The 19,342-nt window shown below is 43.9% G+C and overlaps 1 protein-coding gene across 2 annotated transcripts in view; it reads left to right on the top strand.

Annotated features, from left to right (window-relative positions):
* The window catches only part of STK32B (serine/threonine kinase 32B), a 369,695-nt gene that overhangs the window by 304,371 nt on the left and 45,982 nt on the right, over positions 1 to 19,342 (top strand). Inside the window, exon 6 of one of the 2 annotated variants that reach the window (XM_063108412.1) lies at positions 9,792 to 9,881. The exons of the other annotated variant lie outside the window; for it this stretch is intronic. Coding sequence (XP_062964482.1) covers positions 9,792 to 9,881 — 90 coding nt within the window. The remainder of the gene's footprint in view (positions 1 to 9,791; positions 9,882 to 19,342) is intronic. 2 annotated transcript variants of the gene reach the window in all.

Here is a 19,342-nt window from a genome sequence, read left to right as displayed (position 1 = left end):
ACATGTGCTAGCCATTTTAAACATAATGAGTACATGTCCCCGAGTGGGTCATAAGGGCACATTTGTGATGGTATCTTCTGGCACCTTTGTAAATTGCATTACAAAACAGTATACAAAACAGATGACTATGTGTTGATATTTTAAAGAGTTCCATCATTGGTCTCATGAAGTATTTTCTCAGAGAACAAGCTGGTTAGTTGTGTTTCCAATGAAATATAAACATAATTAAATAAATTCATTAATATTTTATTAATGATATTCAATATCTGCTAGCTACCCAAAATGCAAGCATCTCACACAAGCTTCTCTGCTCTCCCAGCATCTGCTTTGCTTTCTGATCTTTCAGGGTGGGTTTTATGTCTTAGAAAGGGCACTTTAATTTGGAATCTCTGGGCTAGCTGCAGAAGCAGAGAAAGACCATACTTTGAGATAAAAGAGAGTTGGAGAAGTTTTAGCATCTTAGGCTGGGGTGGGGACAAGAGCTGAATGTGTTTCTAGACTAAGGACAAGAGCTCAAGGCGATGGGGAACTTAAAGACGTGGAGGGAAGGGAGGGTTGTACCCATTGTCTGTTGGTACAAAAAGGCTGGGTAATGAGTAACAACATAACTTTAATGGCATAAACAAGAAACACCAGTTGGCTCATATATCTGTGGTTTTAAGGTGCCATAGGCTGGGCTTGGCTGACCTTGGCTCGGCTTGCTCTTAAGACCGAGGTCAGCTGGGGTCAGGTAGGCAGCTCCAGTCACGTTGGCTGGGCTCCCACACATGACTGAGAGTTGACTGGCTGTCTCTGACCCATCTGGCCTTGGCTGGCTGAAAAGGTGACTCAGCTCTGCTCCTCTGGCTGGCTTGCCCTCATGGCCTTCTCACAGCCACAGCAGAGGCAAGGGCAGGGGAAGCCCAGTCACTCAAGCCTGTATCACATTTGCCACCATCACAGAAGGCAAAGCGAGCCACTTGGCCAACCCTAGAGTCAGAAGGGAAGGGCACTGCTAAGCCACATGTACTAACAGGGGGTCCAGAGAGGAACTGAGACAATTAGCAAGGTCAGCTACCCGAGGATTGGCGGAAGAGGTGGTGGCCGTGAAGGGAGCCGCATGCACAGGTGGGCAGGTCGGTCTTCTCCGCGTGGGGAGCTCTCTTCCCCAGTCCTGCTTACCCTGCCTTGCCTGTCCCTCCCACAGAGGCCACAGTACAGGCTCTTGCCCTCATCCCCCCACCCTCCCTCTTCCTGACTGGCCCTGGGGCTCCCAATGGGGAGCTCAGCTGAGCCCCCAACCAGCTGTACATCCTCGGGCAAGTGACCACACCTCTGAGTCTAGGGCTTGAAACTGCCTCACAGGGGAGGGGAAGGTCCGAGGTGAGACAATGAAGGTCAGCCCCAGCACAGCCACAGTACATGCATAATGATGTACTGTTGGTGCGGCATGTACCCATGGTGCGCATGCCCACTCTTCTTGGGAACCAGGAGTAACAAACTGTCTTTTCAGTGGAAGCCGTCTCCTGATCTATTGGCCTTACTGTGCTCAATTTTTGTATTGATGTGCTGTAGTTTAGAACACTCATTGACAGGACTCATTCCAGAGAATTTCCTCTCCATCTGTTGCTAACATATTTGTTGATAAATGTGATCAGTGCCCCCCAAAATGGTTGTGTTGACACCCCTTCTCCCTTGTCACAACACTTTATACACTCTCCCCAGCATGCCAGGAAGAGGAGACTCCAGGAAGTTTAAAAATTGGGTGTGTTGTTTATAGAGCATCAGACACAGGGACTGAGGCAGCTGAGGCAGAAGAAGGGTGCCACCCAGACACCCTGGGGACAGAGGTGTTCCTGCTGAGTCTGAGGAGCCAAGAGTGGACGCCATTATTCTAGATGGGATTCCACGCACAGTTTAAGGACAGCGCAAGAATGTGGTTGAGAGATATTCTAGGTGTCCTTGAAAGCTGTGATGAGATTCTGTTCAGAGGCTGCCAGGAAGGGAGGTTTCTCCTACAGTATGATGTCAAGGGAGAGTTTTACAGCCCTAGAGAGCTGCTATGGGAGACTCTGAGGCCCCTATCAAATAGCCCCTGTATTTCCTAAGGCTACCATAACAAAGCTCCACAAACCATGGTCTCAAGGTGTTCACAGGCTGTGTTCCCTGTGAAGTCCCTAGGGAAGGACCTATTAGCTTCTGGTAGTTTCTTGGCTTGTGGTGGCATCACTCCAATCTTCACCTGGTGTCTCCCTGTGTAGGTGCTTGAGTCCTAATTTTCCCTTCGTATAAGGACACCAGTCGTATTGGATTAGGAGCCTACTCTACTCCAGCATGACTTCATCTTAACTAATGTCATCTGCAAAGAACTTACTTCTAAAAAAATCACATTCTGAGGTACTGAGGATTCAGACTTCAATATATGAATTTGAGGGGGGCACAGTTCAATCAATAACACTCCTATCTTCCCCAGGTGGGATTTTAACAAACAGGAAATAAAACAAGGAAGTGGCAGATAGAGGCCCAGATATCATCTTCATTGCTGATAAAGGCTTGGATTTATGTGAGAGCTAGAAAGGGCTCCTACTTCAGGACCCAGATAGAGATGGATTCACCTCCCAGATCCCCTACCAGGGTAGGGTGAGGGGTGCCCAAGTAGGACCATAGAGGGGTCCCCTAAGAGGAACCAGGCAGAGCCAAGCTGAGTGTTCACCCAAATTTACCCTCCACATAATTACTACATCTCCCTAAGGGGGAGTGCTATGATCTGAATGTTTGTGTCCCCCCCCCCCAAGTTCATATGTTAAAGTCCTGACCCATAACATGATGATATTTGGAGATTGGGTCTTTGGGAGCTGATTAAATCATAGTGGTGCTTTTGTGAATGGGATTGTTACCATTCCCATTTTTGGTTCCACATATTTGGTCAAACAGCATAGAAAAATCTTTCACAATACCGAGTAGAGTCCACATTGCAGTGCTCAATGAAAGGAAAGGAAGAGAGTGCCAGACAGACGGAACATTCAAATAACAGGTAAAGTGAAAGTACGTGCAGAAAGGTGTGTGGGCATCGCCTCAAGGGAGGAACACCCCCATGGAGTCCTACAAGGAGGGCTTATATATTATTCTGGGATGGGGGTGTTTCTCTTTCTGAACTAAGGGGAGGAATATTCAGTCATGGGGGAGGATCTAGGGTGATTAAGTCCTAATATGCTGACACAAGGTTGCATAAACTTCCTGTCACGTGTCCCTGAGTTTCTGAAGTTTTTGTTCATGTGCAGTGGGGTCACTTTTCCCTTAACTTTGTCCTTTCCAGTTTGGCCTCACAGGTAGAAGGTCATATAGCGGTTGTCTGCACTTTTGTTCCTCCTAGTGTGCAGGTGCAGCAGTTTTTGTAATCTGCAAAGTTCCAGGTATAGCACACTGAGCGGTGGGGTGGCTAAGTAGTCGTCAGCTCATTATGGATTCAATAACTGCCAGGCAAGGAGGTTGCTCTTGCTGATCCAGTCTGAATATTTATGAGCAGCCTCCCTGGGGTGTGTCCCTATTCTGTCCTGCCTCAGGATTTGTGCCCTTACAAAAGAGGACCCAGAGAGCTGCCTTGTCTGTTCCACCCTGTGAGCACACAGTGAGATGGTGCTCTCTGTGAACCAGGAAGCAGCCCTCACCAGACACTGAATCTGCTGTGCCTTGATCTTAGATTTCTAGCCTGCAGAACTGGGAGAAATAAATTTCTCTTATCTATAAGCCACTCCATCTATGACAGTTTGTTACAGCAGCTTGAATGCCCTAAGACAGGGAGTGAGGGGTGGAAAGAGGCTAATGAACTTAGGTCAGGCCCCTTCTTGTGGAAATCACAAGTGAGGGCAAATCCTTCCCTCCTATGTTCCCACTAATGCTGGGGCTCCATTCCAGCTCTGCCTGCTGAGAATAATGTTCATTGCTTATGTTCCCAGGATGGTGTTTGATACGGGGCTGGAGACACCTGGGGCCTGCCTTCACGAAGCACACTTGTCTGGAGAGCAGCCTTAGGTGCTGGAACGAGTTAGGGACACAGTGGGGAAAGCAGCGGTCTCACTGCCCCATGACCCAGGGTGGAGGCAGCTCCATCCCTGGGCAGCTGCATATTCTTAGTTCATTTTACCTGTAGGAGTTCATTGCCCTCAAGAGAAAGTGGCTTAATGAGGTAGGAAGGCAAAAGGCCTCGTGGTGAAATCCCCCTGGGGCTCGGGTTCTTGCTGCCAGGCCCTGGGCTGGAGAGTCACTTCCTCAGCTGCTCACACCGTGAAGGGGTGACAAGACTGTTCAGAGAGGTCCTCCCTCAGCAACACGCATCTATCAAGCTCACTCATCCTGGACGCTGCCCCAGAGAGACGGGCTCTGCATCCGGTTCACTAGACTTCACCCTAGTGATCTCATCAGCAGAACCCAAATCCCATCCAGAGCCCTTGCTGCAAGAGAGATGGGAAATGTGGCGTTCCGTCTCCTGGCGCTGTGATACAGGAGGCAGCAGAGAAAGGAGAAAGGGAAAGGATTCTAAGTGTTGAAAGACAGGATCAGCACTGGGCCTTAGGAAGGCTTTGTAAGGAGCAGATCATGGTTAGGAAAGTGTAATAAAATCCTCTCCACAAATGTTATTCACTGTGGTTAATAAATATGATTGCATAAAATCACATGCCCAACACAGTGAGGCAAAAGGAAGTGTACTAGTCCGTTGCCTTGGCTCTGTGGAAGTAACTAATTAACCCAGAAATCTAATGGTTTGACGTTAAGAGACATGGAAGTAGAGAAAGGTGAAAGAAACTGAAACCTTCTGAGTTCTCTCAAAAGCCTTGGGCTAGGTGGTTTCCACACAGCGACAGATCAAATGGAGCACAAATGCTGGGCCAGGCTTTATGGAATCTCGGTGCATGGGGGAAGGTCGTTGGGGGTGGGAGTGTCCCTCCCAAGTCTCAATGAAGGGACTCAGCAAACCCAGGGGTGTGCAAGCCTGCTAACTAGCTGCCGTTTCACACACAGGGGCAGCCTAGGACAGACAGATTGTTTTCTAAGGCCCCACATTCTCACCCCGTTACCAAGGTACAGAAGGAAGCCAAATCAAATGGAACAGAAAAAAATCAAAGCATCATTTCATTCTCTGCCAAGCGAAGACGTGTTCTGACATAAGCCGAATGAAGCTTGGATAAGCTTGTGCGGTGGAATTTGATTAGGTGTCTATTTATCCCTTTTGCCACTGTCCTGTGGCAAGTTCACTATGATCTCCGTGAAGATAAGTGGAAGGGAAAGAATGGGTCTGTGGGGTGCTGGGATGTGTGACCCTGTGTCAAAGGTTGGCAGCCAGCATTACAACTGGCACCAGTGCCCGGGCAGCACAGTTACTCCCAGCGGTGAGCGTGAGACAGCTGGGGCGCTGCCCTGGTTCTCATCTCCCTTGGGCTCTGGTTGCTTGGTTTCAACAGCACCATGCTGACCTCTGGCTTAGGCACAATGTGGATCCTAAAACCAGCTGAGATGGGGACAGATGGTCACACCAGACTTAACTCCAAACTCAATTATGATAAAAGGGAAACAAGCCAGAGGATACTGCAGAAGATCCCCTTCCATCCTAACTCCTGGTCTGCACCCACTCCCAGGAATCCCCAGGGAAGCATGGCACCCATCAAAGAGCGGATTCCAGAGGACAAATCGAGAGGGGATTCACTGCTCCTAAACAAGTCCTAGTATGCAGAACTGATTTTCCTTTCGAGCAGAACCCACATAGGGTCTACTCAAACTTATGTGGGTTCTGCTCTCGTAGGCTTTGGCCATGTAGGTCCCAGTGAGATAGTTGCACCAGGCTACCGCTGGGCCCTCATACATTTGATAAATGCCCATGTGGAGTTATCCCATCACAGGGGCTGAGGCAGGAGGGGGGAAGGAAGAGGCATGGTGGAGACAGCCAAACATTCCATTACTGTGTGGGAAGGGGAGATGGGATATTGGGAGGTAACTAGCAGCTTCTGCCACAGAAGATTATAAAGTGGCCCAACTTAGGACGTGAATAAACAAAACTCAGTGGCTTTTTATTATGCTAGCAACAATTAGGAAGAAAAATAAATATGGGGCAGTGAGACCGCTGCTTTCCCCACTGTGTCCCTAACTCGTTCCAGCACCTAAGGCTGCTCTCCAGACAAGTGTGCTTCGTGAAGGCAGGCCCCAGGTGTCTCCAGCCCCGTATCAAACACCATCCTGGGAAAGCATTCCCATTAAAAATACTGACCAAAACTATAACATATCTAGGAATAAATTTACCCAGGAAATTACAAGCCCTAAATGAAGAGAGCACTCAACATGAGAGTATATTGAAGGAATAAAGCAAGGTTCAGATGCAAGAGCAGGGTCCTGGATGGAAAAACTAAATTAACACATTTCTCCTGTGAATGCATAAATTAAGGTAATTCCTATCAACGTCTTAACGGGGGAATCTCCCAAAACTGGACAGAATTTGTCTCGAGTTCATTCAGAAGAATAAATGTCTGAGAATTATCAAGAAAACATTGACAAGAAACAAAGGTGAGAAACACTATCTAGTATTATAGAATTTATCTAATGTTTTAGAATTAGAAACACCTTCTGATATTATAGTAGTCTACAAACCTGTCGTAATTAAACTGATACGGTACAGTACTGACCCAGCATTAAACAATAGGGCCGTGGAACAGAAGAAACCATCTATGGGCAGATCCATGTGTATATGGAACTTGATATAAAAAAGTCACATTACAGTCATTGGGAACAAATGGATTTTTCAGTAAATGTTGTCAAGACAACTGGCTCTCCATTTGGAAGAAATAAAATGAGAATGTTATCTCATACCATGTACAAAAATATATTCCAGCTGATTGTAAAATTTAAATGTAAAAGGTAAATTATACAAGTGTTATGAGAAGATATAGGAGAATATGTAAAATCTTAGGAGTGAAATAGGCTTCTGGAAACTGGAAAGTTGTAAGAAAAATAATACTTAGAAACTATAAAATTAGTACACTGTATTATTTGTTTTTTTCAAACTTCTATTTAGCAAAAGATACTGTAAACAAAGTCAAAAGACAAATCACAGGCTAGGAGAAAATATTTGCAATATACGTAGCAGAGAAAAGGGTAAATATATCTTGTAAATAAGGAGCTCTGATAGAAAACTGACCAAGGTTCCAGACAGGCGATTCACAGGGGAGGCCAGTCACATGAAAAATGGGCAGCCTTGGTTTCAGCAGATACTGTTTCTCAACAAACGAGTTGCAAAACGTGAAGTCACTGATAACAGCTAGTGCTAGTAAAAGTGCAGAGAAGTACACGCTCTCGTTCTGTTCATAATACCATAAATTATAATTTTTTGTATTGTAATATGTACACCCTTGGACCCAGCAATCCCACTTTTGGGAATTTATCCAGTCACAATAAAAGTACCGTACATAAAGATATGTTTAAGAATGCTTGTTGTGGCTTGTTCTATAATAGCAAGACAAACTATTAAGCAGACAAAACTGGCTGGAGGCAACCTGATTATCCATAACAGGGAATTGTTGAATAGAATATGATACAACCAAACCATGGAATACTTTGCAACTATAATTATTTATCCAAAACTCCTGGGGGCAGACATGTTTTCATAATTCAGAACTTTTCAGATTTAAAAATTTATTAAATAAGATAGCATAATAATAATAATAAACAGTATGTCTAATATAGAATATGTAATAATATTTAAAAATACTAGCTACTGTATATTATTAACACCCCTGTAGGGATTTGGAGAGTATCATGTAATCAAATACATTGATATTTCTACAGGAAAACATGAATATTCACCCTAAATGGAATAAATAAAATTGAAAAGAGAATTTTCAGATCAAATCTTATCACCAAATAAGTTGTCAGAAAAAAAAAATTGGATTTAGAATCAAGGATAAGGGGTTGTGTGTCTCATAGGTAAACCTATGTGTACTAACTTGGAAAAATGTCCATGATACATGACTAAATGCAACCCGTAGAGTATGATCCTACTATTGTAAGAATAAATCAAAGTCCCTACATATGTGGATATAGGTTTGCATAAGCAAAGGGAGAAATAATGGGGAAGCCAGCTGAATCAGTGTGATTACATGGGAGGTCGAAAGGGGTGACTTAAAAACATGTTTTCTGTTCTTGGACTTACTATAATGAGCTGACATTACTTTCATAATGCAAATACTAAACCTTTTAAAGAGAGGGAGAAATGAAAGAAAGCCAAATAAACGCCATACGTTAAGGCTCTAGGAACCACTTGCAGTGGTGATGTGTGCGTTGTACGTGGACCTATGTAGGCGTGGGGTACAGCAACGACTAAGACGTGCACCCGCCCCCTCATACCTCACAGTCCAAAACAGGAATGTGAATTTGTTTATTAGTATAAAAAAAGAAGAAATGAGAGGGTACAGGGGTGGATTGGCCCTGGCTAAAGAAGATGGGTTTTGAGCCAGCCGTGCAGGATAACAATGCCATGAGAAACTTCCCTTCTTCCTGCGTGTCAGCCTCGCTATAACCATTTCATGTGTATTAACTCCCGGACTCCCACAACAGCCCTCTGAGTTGGGTATTACGTTATTACATCCCCATTTTACAGATGAGGAGACTGAGGCTCAGAGAGATTAAGTTATTTGCCCACGATCACACCACTAGTCCCATCAAAGCTGAGCCCCAAACAAAGGCGGTCTGGCTCAGAGTCTGTATACTGAACTACTACTCCACACTGCCTCTCTGCAGCAGGACTGTGGATGGCTAAATGGGGGGACAGTCATTCCAGCCATAGAGAGAGGCCGGGGTAAGCCCCAGAGGCTGGAGCAGGCTGGATACATTCTAGGAATTCTATCTAGGTGGAGACACTTCCCAACACAGACCTGGCTGGGTGAGTTAAGTTTCATCTACAGCACCTGTACAGTATTACAGATCATCTCTGCATAAGTACCTCGCTGCTGCAGCTCACCTGCGATTGTCGGACAGAGTGCCTGGCTGAGCACCCTGCTCACGCATCAGTGCTGGCAGCTGATCATGAAATTTGAGATTTGCACGTGACACACTGGTGCTTTTTTGGTCCACCATGGCTGATCACATCGGGCACGCCTCTCCCACAGGCAGTCCCGTAGGGCTCTCGGCATGCCTCACTGCACCCCAGGTGTCTGCCCATTTCATGGAGGTGCCTTCCAAGTCCCCCCAAAGTCAATTTTGTGTGTGCCAACAACCATATAATTAAGTCCCACATCCCAAACACAATGCTCAGATTTGGTGAAAATCCAACCCACCGTTTTCACATGATGTGATGACAAATAGAGAGAAATGTAATTGCATTTATATTTATTACTCAAGGCTCTCAGCGCTGGTTTCTTTTATATTCCAAATCCCACAGACAGCAAGTACTGACCTTTCAGGCTTTCCTCCCTCCCTCCCTGCTTCCTTCCTTCCCTTCCTCTCTTTATTCCCTTTATCCCCACAACCCCTTGTTTCCTTCTCTAGATCAGAGTCTCTAAATTTTTAATCCATAAACTTTTTATCCTGCCTTTCAATAACAGTATGTTTATTTACAAATAATGTGCATGTACTACCAAACTAATTCATCCTCTAAAACACGCACATAAAACAGACATATTCAGAGTATCAGACAAAATATCATTATAAATAGAATTCTAATGAGTCCTTCCTGTGCCTCACCTTGCAGACTGCAGCTTTAAATCCCACAAGGAAATAATCCAGCTGCCTGCAGCTCTTGCTAACTGGAGTTTCTGTTTCTGTATTTGCAGGACACGTTCACATTACAGACTTCAACATAGCGACAGTCGTGAAAGGAACAGAAAAGGCTTCCTCCATGGCTGGCACCAAGCCCTACATGGGTGAGTGTTCCAGTCCCCTCTTTTGGTGTGACTAGGCCCAGTGCCTAAGCTTCATCTACCACCCCTCCCAAACCCTCCTGCCATCCCCACACCAGGCACTACCTGTTCCCAGTATATGCCATGCTCTCTTGAAGCTCTGGGCCTTTCCCTAGCTGTCTCCCCTGCTAGGAAGACCCCCCCCCCCTCCTGGGTTTTCTAGGGCACTTCCACTCAGCCAGAAAGACTTGGCTCAGGCTTGGGCAGGTAGTGAGCAAAACCATTTTTTTTTTCTTTTTCAATGACTACTAGTGTTGCCAGAATTTAACTTGGTTTTGGTCATTCTGGGTATATATTCCCAGGTACTCAGTGCTCTTTCAATGTGTAGTTTCAAACTGGTTTTCTTTTAGGAATTGTTTATGGAAATATAATTTTTAGTAGAAATTCTGTGCTCTTGCTTTAGTTTTCTTTGTTAAGGATGTCTATTATCTGAATGTTAGATCTTCTTTGCCAATCTTCAGTATTTGTCACTTTCTCTCAAAAGGTTTCCTGGATCTGAGATTTCCTGAGATTTCCTTCCACTCACTCATATCTTGGCCTTCTCTTTCCTTTGTCTGCAGGGTTTCTGTCCTGGTTCATTTTGATTCCACCCCACATAGTGTTTCCTTGGGGCTCTGTTCTAGAAGGGAGCTTTGGCTAAATGGATCAAAGAGCTTTTGTGTCCCAGTCTGCTCCACCAACTTTAGAACTCACCAAGGGCACTTTTCACTCCCCTGATATTGGGTTGGGCAAACTCCTATGAGTTTTCTTTCCTCCAATTGGTCAGCTGTGCTTCCCAGCAAATACCTGATAGCTATTGAGGAGTTCTCTGTTCTCTGGTCCATGGGATGCTGCCTTGCTACTTCCCTGTTTCCTTCTGTACAAAAATCACTACCATGGAGGTCTTGTTACTGCTGGTGTTTTGTTCCCACCCACTTTTACAAGGGTACTTCAAAAAGTTCATGGAATAATGGAATTAAAATATAAGAAAAATCTTTCCACAAAATTTTTGAAGTACCCACAGATTCTGAGGCTTGTGGGAACAACTTGGTTTTGTAGTAAACAGATTCATGGGTTTGGGGCTTAGCTATCTATTTCCTTTGTCTGTTTTTATGTGCAGAATTCTGGAGATTCAAAATCTATACCATCATCTCCCCAGAATCCACTACTCATGTCATTAATGTTTAACTTATTAAATAAATTAAATAAATGGAGATTGGAAATAAATAATGGTAAAAATAACAAACAACTTATTTTTGAGTATAACATGCACCACATAACAGTGTTTCAGTCAGTGACAGGCCACATATACACACATGTACAACAGTGGTCAGAGGAGCAATAGGCTATACCATGCAGCGTAGGTGTATAATAGGCTAAACCATCTATGTTCAGGTAAGTACACTCTATGATGTTTTCACAATGATGAAATTGCCAGACACATTTCTCAGAACATATCCCCATCATTAAGCCACACATGAACTGTATTTACTATGTCAGGCACTGAGCTAAGTGCTTTCCATCTATAAATTCACTTAATATCCACAAACATGATGAAGACACAATTATTTATTTCCATTTTAGAGTTGAGGAAATTGGAGCTTAGAGTAGTTAGGTGACTTGCCCAAATTGACATCATTGGTGAGAGTCAGACCCAGGTCACTGTGACTCCAAAAACCATGCTCTGAAGTACTTCTCTTGATTCCCATGACAGGAACTACATTTTATCAAACACCAGAAGATATATATATATAAGTGAGTCTTTTCCCTTGGAACTATTCCCCTTCAGATGCTGAATACTTACTCCAATAAGGTCTTCCTTGTTGATAACCTTTCTAAAATCCCCTTCCAGAAGGATCCAGGCTGAGACAAATCAAATTGTCAGGACTCAGAGACTGGCAGGATGGAGAACTGGAGCAGGAGAGATGTTAAAGCTGCCTCCCACATCTGGGATCCAAAAGAACACAGTAACTATCATGAACACATAAGAAAGAGCACAACCCACTGGTAGAACAAAAATACAAACTAAAAAGAGAAAGAAACTACATCTCACCACCTCAAAAAACTAACAAACACTGAAGACAAACAATAAAAGAGGAAGAAAGGGAAAAAAGTTATTTAAAACATACAAACGTGAGTCAATAAAATACCAGAATTAAGCCAAAACCTTTCAATAACAACCCTAAATGTAAATGGATTAAATTCCCCACTCAGAAGATGCAGACTGACTGATTGGATTAAAAAGCTACACCCAACTATATGCTGTCTACAAGAGACTCACCTCACTTGTGAAGACACACATAGACTAATGGTGCAGGGATGGAAAAAGATATACCACACAAATGGAAGCCAAAAATGAGCAGGAGTCGCTATTCTTATATCACATAAAATAGACTTTAAACCAAAAATGATAAATAGTCACCAAAAAAATAAAATACCTAGAAGTCAATTTAACTGAGAAGGTGAAAGATCTCTACAATGAGTAGTACAAATTACTGCTGAAAAAAATTAAAGAGGACACAAAAAGATGGAAAGACATTCCATGCTCTTGGATGGGAAGGATTAACATTGTGAAAATGTCCATACTACCCAAAGCAATGTACAGATTAAATGCAATTGCCATTAAAATACCAATGACATTCATCACAGAAATAGAAAAAACAATCCTAACATTCATATGGAACCATGAAAGACCCTGAATAGCTAAAGCAATACTGAGCAAAAAAGATAAAGCTGGAGACATTACACTCCCTGACTTCAAATTATACTACAAAGCTATAGTAATGAAAACAACATGGTACTGGCATAAAAACAGACACTCAGACCAATGGATCAGAATACAGAACCCAGAAATCAACCCACGTACTTATCACCAACTGATCTTTGACAAAGGCAAAAAGAGCACACATTGGTGAGAAGACTGCCTCTTTAATAACTTGTGCTGAGAAAACTGAAAATCCATATGTAGAAAAATGAAACTAGACCCATACCTCTCACCATATACCAAAATCAACTCAAAATAGATTAAGGACTTAAATATAAGACCTGAAACTATAAAACTACTAGACAAAAACATAGGGGAATGCTTCAGGAAGTAGAACTGGGCAGACTTTATGAATAAGATCCCAAAGGCACAAGCAACAAAAGAAAAAATAAATAAATAGGATTGTATCAAACTAAAAAGCTTCTGCATAGCAAAGGAAACAATGGAGTGAAAAGACAACCTACAGAATGGAAGAAATATGTATAAACCATACATCCAACGAAGTGTTGATATCCGGGATATAAAGGAACCCAAAAAACTTAACATTGAAAAAACAAGTAATGCAATTTTAAAAATGGGCAAAGTAGCTGAACAGGCATTTCTCAAAGGGAGATAGATATACAATGGCCAACAGGCACATGAAAAACCGCTCAACATCACTCAGCATCAGGGAAATGCAAATCAAAACCACACTGAGATATCATATCACAGAGTTTAGACTGGCTATTATAAAAAAGACAGAGAATAACAAATGCTGGCAAGGATGCAGAGAAAGGGGAAGCCTCCGACACTGTGAGTGGGACTGTAAATTAGTGCATCATTGTGGAAAACAGGATGGAGGTTCCTCAAACAACTACAGATAGAACTGCCGTATGATCCAGGAATCCTGCTGCTGAGTATATATCCAAAGGGATGGAAATCATCATGTCGAAGGGATACCTGCACTCCTATGTTTATAACAGCTCTATTTACAATAGCTAAGAGTTGGAACCAATCTAAATGTCCACCAATGGATGACTGGACAAGGAAAATGTGGTACATTTACCCATTGGAATACTACTCTACCATACTAAAGATTGAAATTCTGCCATTTACAGCAACATGGATGAACTTAGAGAAAATTATGTTAAGTGAACTAAGCCAGGCACGGAAAGAGAAATACCGCATGTCCTCACTCATAATTGAGAACTAAGTAAATAAACAGTGAAAAAAGAAAAATACAGCAATCATAATAATTCATTGAACTTTCAAAAGCAGAGAACAGAAATGAGGCTACTAGACGTATGAAAGGTAGAGGGAGAGTGGGGCTAGGGAGAAATTGGTAAAGGCCACAAAAAATGATTACATTGTGTAATGTTGAATAAACTAACTATCCTGGAAAAAATAAATAAATAATATTTTTTAAAAATAATAAAATGAAATTTTAAAAGTCTACCTCCCGGGATTCTAGATTGCTCAGCAGGAGAATAGACTAAGGCGGTGTTCACTGTGTCGGGAACACAGCAGGAGCAGCGGGTTTGTGGGTGGTGGAAGTGATGAGGTTGATGTCAGGTCTGGCCAGTTACTCTCCAGGCATCTGGAGAGTGATGTGGACTGGACATGTGGGTAGGGAGTTGTCAGTACTGAGACACAGCAAAGCCACGGCAATGGGAAAGATCCCCAGGGAGGATGAGGCAGAGAGGAGGAGCAATTCTGAGTCCTGGGAATGCCACGCCAGAAGGAGCAGGGAGAGGCTGGGGGAGACGTCCCACCGGGGAGGGCTGTGGCGAGACACACGAGATAAGGGGCAGGAGCTCTCATGTGGAGCTATAAATTAACCCTATAAATTAGTTCTGGCTGCCTTTAGGCTGGTTCTGAAGACCAGCTTAATCTCAAGGGATGTAGACTCTGGACCACCACAGAAATTCAAGGCAACTTTCTGCCAGCTCTGACCTCCCCACCCTGCTTTTGACACCATGCCTAACAGACTTACCCAGGCACCGTCTCAGGGACTCCACTCGGGCGTCCTCACCCGCCCCCTGGCTTCCCACCGAGTGTGGGAGGCCGTTCTGTCCAGGCCGCTCACCTCCAGGAGAGCAGAGCAGGGCTGTCCCAGCCGGTCATGCTCCACGGTGGCTCCACCTTCAAAGGGAGAAGAGAACCCACGTGTATCATGACCCTGCCATGTGTCCATCATCCTGTTTCATCCTCGGAAGAGCCATGTGAGGTTTCTACAACTCCCTCATTTTACGTATGAGGAACTGTGATGGTTAATTCTAGGTGTCAACTTGATTAGATTAGGAATACCTAGAAACCTGGTAAGGTGTTATTTTGGGGTATGTCTATGAGGGTGTCTCCAGAAGAGATTAGCATGTGGGCCCTAGTAGTCTGGGTGGGAAATATCTACGCTCAATGTGGGTGGGAACATCCAATCCACTGGGGGCCCAGAGAGAGCAAAAACAGAGGAAAAGGTGAATCTCTCTCTCTATCCGCTGGAGCTGGAATACACTCTGCTCTCCTGTCCATGGACTTCAGAGCTAGAGATTCTTCTGCTTCTGCATTCCAGGAATTATACCAATGACACATTGGCTTCCCTGGTCTCTGAGGCTGCAGACTTGGACTGAGCCAGGCTACCGGCATCCAGTTTGCAGATGGCCTATCGTGGGACTCCTCAGCCATCACAATTGCATGAGCCAATTCCCCTAATAAATCCCCTCTCATATATTTATATACATATCCTATTGGTTCTATCCCTCTGGAGAACCCTGACTAATACAGACTGTGACGTCCAGAGAGGTTGATTAACCTGCCCAGCATCACACAGCTGGTAAGTGAAGGAGCCAGAATTTGAAGCCAAGGCTATTTGGATCTGAAGTCCATGCTTTTGCCACTATACCAAGTTGCCTTTTGGGCACTGAGCTTCTGTATCGTAAGGCCATATTTCTCAGACAAGAAATAAGTTTATTTTCTCAGCCGTACATCAGATTCAGGGCTTCTTGTGTCCTAATGAGAGGAGCCTCAGACCCAAATTAATGAACAAATGCACAGGAGAGATTTTTCTGGGATTTAGAGGCCACAGCTGATTTTCCAAATGGATGTATTTTCAGACACTGTAGAGGGGCAGTAGGACCGGCAATGGGAATTTAGTGGGTAAGATGGGCACAAGGGTGAGCTCTCTCAAAGTCAAATCCTGCAGTTCCCAGGGCAGTAAATTCCTGATGCTGAGTGGCAGGTCTGTTGATTTCATTCACTTGAGCTGTTCCGTTCAAAGGCCCAATAACAAGTTCCCAGAATGTTCCAAACACGGATTCAAGGAAATTGCTGATAAATAAGTTCCCAAAGGTTGGTCACAAAGGATGATCCCAGAAGAAACATTTGCATAGAACTGAATTTTCATGAATTAATAGAGCAGATGGAATTTGCAATTGGAGGGGGGAAAAAAATTTCTCTGGAACGTGCCAGATTAGAAGTCAGAAATGTTCCAGCAGCCACCCAGGGCTTCAGAGCTTATTGACATGAGGTGAAATGAAGATCTGGGCACTCCATTCAGCAAACATTTATAGAGCGTTTAGGGAGCTCAGAGACAGGCACTGGGCTGTGGAGGGGAGTAGGAGCTCACTGTCTAGAGGGGCAGACAGTGTGTGAACATAGCTGGAAAGAGGTCGCGGTCAGGAGTGATAGTGCAGTGACAGGAAGGACCAGGTTCCGGCACAAAGAGGGGAGATGGACTCTTCCTGGACAGCTTCAAGACAGATTCCTGGAGAGGGTGACAGTCTTTTGAGTTGGACTTTGAGGGTGTGCTCTGTTGGGTAAGGACAAGGAGAGGGCATTTAGGCAGAGGGAAGAGCCAGTGCAAAGGCACGGGGAAGGGTGTGGAGGAAGGAGCTGGCAGTTTCGTGTTTTTATAGCTTATAAACAAGAGGAGGTAGGGAGGGACAGATGAGGCAAGCCAGTACATGGGGGTCATGAATGCCATGGTAAGAGCCTAGGGAACCAGTAGAAGGTTCAGTGCTGGAGACTGTCATGAGCAGATTCCCGGGTTCGCGGCCTCATGGGAGACCTTAGAGAAGCAAATGGGTAACAGGAAAGCATGAGGACCCAGCTTGCCAGGGATGGCTCTAGGGTAACTGTGGGCTTCCGCTTGGTGGCTGGGTGAACTCGGGTGAATCTCTTTACCAACGCAGTGCACACAAAGTGCTCAGCACAGTGAACGCTCAAGAAACGTTGACTGTCAAACCAGAGGACCTCCGGGTTTACTCCTCTGAGAAATGCGATTAATGATTTCTGCAGTCTACCTCAGCAGGTTGTTTGTGAGAATTCAATGACATTAGCATCAAAGACACATGGCATAAGGCCTGACAAATGGTAAATACCCAAAACTGGTAGCTGATGCTGTCATCACTGTTGTTATCATGGTTATTACTTAGAGGATTGATTATTTGGTATATGCTAAGCACTGGGAACCCAGGGCCAAATCTGAAGTTCTCCTGCCTTACAGAGCTCACAGTCTAGAGGGGGAGACACCCTAAACAAATATTAATTTGTTACAGCAACGGGATTGGCTGCAGGATGGTTGGTGCACTAGGGAGATGACAGGGCTGGTGCATTGTTGGCGCTCACCAAATGTCAGTTCCCTTCCCAAGGACACTGCAGTGAGTGGACAAGGATGGTGGTGGGGCTGCCATGATGGTGCTTACACTCTCCTTGTAGAATGATCCAGGCTAAGGAAAGTAACATTTGCTGCCTCTTGTCCCAGAGAAAGTGGCAGAGCCAGCACTCAGCCCCAGGTCAATGAGGCCATTATCTTTCCTGAGAACCTGCTATCCACCCATCCCTCTATCCACCCATCCCTCCATCCACCCATCCATCCTCCATCCATCCATCCATCCATCCACCCATCCCTCCATCCACCCATCCATCCATCCCTCCATCCATCCATCCCTCCATCCACCCATCCATTCATTCATTCAGCAGAGATGTACTGAGTACCTTCCGTGTGTTCAGCAGTGTTCTATTGGCTGAGAATGCACATGTGAACAGAGCAAGCAGTATGCCCACCCTCCTTAGCTGTTTGCAAGAGAGGCAGGCACTTTTAAAATCATCAAACTGATAGATATGTAGTTTGAGATGTTTATTTTTGAGGAATAATTTTCATGCAGTAAAGTGTACTCTTTTAGTGTATAGTTCTATGAATTCAGGCAAACATACCACTGAATAAATACTACCATAATAAACATACAGAACAGGGCTGGCCAGTTAGCTCAGTTGTTTAGAGTGCAGTGCCAGTAACACCAAGGTCTGGGCATTGATGCCTGCACCAGAAGACACCAAAATGTATAGATATTTAGAACAGCTCCATCACCCCCCCACCAAATTCCCTCATTCCCAGTCCCTGGCAACCAGCAATCAATTTTCTACCCCTATGGTTTTGCCTATTTCATAAAGTCATAAATGGAATCATATTATACATAGTTTTTTTACTCTGACTTTTCCCACTGAGAACGATGTGTTTGAGATTTACTCATGTTGTGTGTGTCAGCAGTGTGTTCCTTTCTGTTGCTGAGTAGAAGTCCATAGGATGCAAACACATACATCTGTTTACCTGTTCATCAGGTGAAGGGCATGGGAGCTGCCTCCAGTTTTACATAATTACAATAAAGCCACTATACACCTTTGCATACAGGTTTTTATAGGTATTTGAGCTTCCACTTCTCTGGAATAATTGCCTAGAAGTGGAATTGCTGGGTCATATGGTAAGTGCATGTTTAACTTTCTAAGAAATCACCAAACTGTTTTTCAACATGGTGGGGCAGGCCATTTTACATTCTCACAAGCAGTGAGTGAGAGGCCCAGCCACTCTGCCTTCTCCCCGGAGCTTGGTGTTGTCCTGCTGTTGTTGCTGTTAGTCATTCTGGTAGGCGGTGTTAACTTGCAATTCTCTAATGACTGATAGTGTTAAGCATCTTTTTGTCTATTCACCATCCATGTATCTTTTGTGTGAAGTATCTGTTCAAATCAAGTCTATTAATTTATTAGATTTTTATTATTTATTAGATTTTTATTATTATTAAGTATTGAGAATTCTCTACATATTCTGGATATAATTCCTTTATCAGATATGTATTTTAAAAATATTTTCTCCCAGTCAGTGGCTTGTCTTTCTGTTATCTTAAAAGTCTTTTAAAAAGCAGAAGTTTTAAATTTTGATGAAGTCCAATTTTGTATTTTGCATTTATTGATTGTGCATTTAGTGTCATATCTAAACATATTTTTCTCACATGCAGTCACAAAAATTCTCTCCTTTGCTTTTTTGTGGAAGTTTAATACTTTTGGGTTTTACATGTAGAGCTATCCTCCATCCTGAGTTGATTTTTGAGCACAGTGTGAGGGGTGACTCAGGCTGTACTGATTTGCACATGGCTGTACAATTGTTTGACCCCCATTTGTTAAAAACACTCTTCTTTCTCTATTGAATGGCCTTTGCATCTTTGTCAAAATTTAGTTGACCCTAAAAGTGTGGGTCCATTTGAGGCTTCTGTTCTGTTCCATTGATCTATTTGTTTATACTTTGGCTGATATCACATTTTCCCTGTAGCTTCATAATAACACTTGTGTCTGGCCAGTTAGCACAGTTGGTTAGAGCACAGCCTTGTAACACCAAGGTCATGGGTTCAGATCCTTCTGCCAGCTGCCAGAAAAAAAC

The sequence above is a fragment of the Cynocephalus volans genome, chromosome 9 (assembly GCF_027409185.1).
Source record: "Cynocephalus volans isolate mCynVol1 chromosome 9, mCynVol1.pri, whole genome shotgun sequence".
Taxonomy (NCBI): domain Eukaryota; kingdom Metazoa; phylum Chordata; class Mammalia; order Dermoptera; family Cynocephalidae; genus Cynocephalus; species Cynocephalus volans.
The sequence above is the reverse complement of the archived record's forward strand: the minus strand, read 5'-3'. Positions and strand labels throughout refer to the sequence as shown.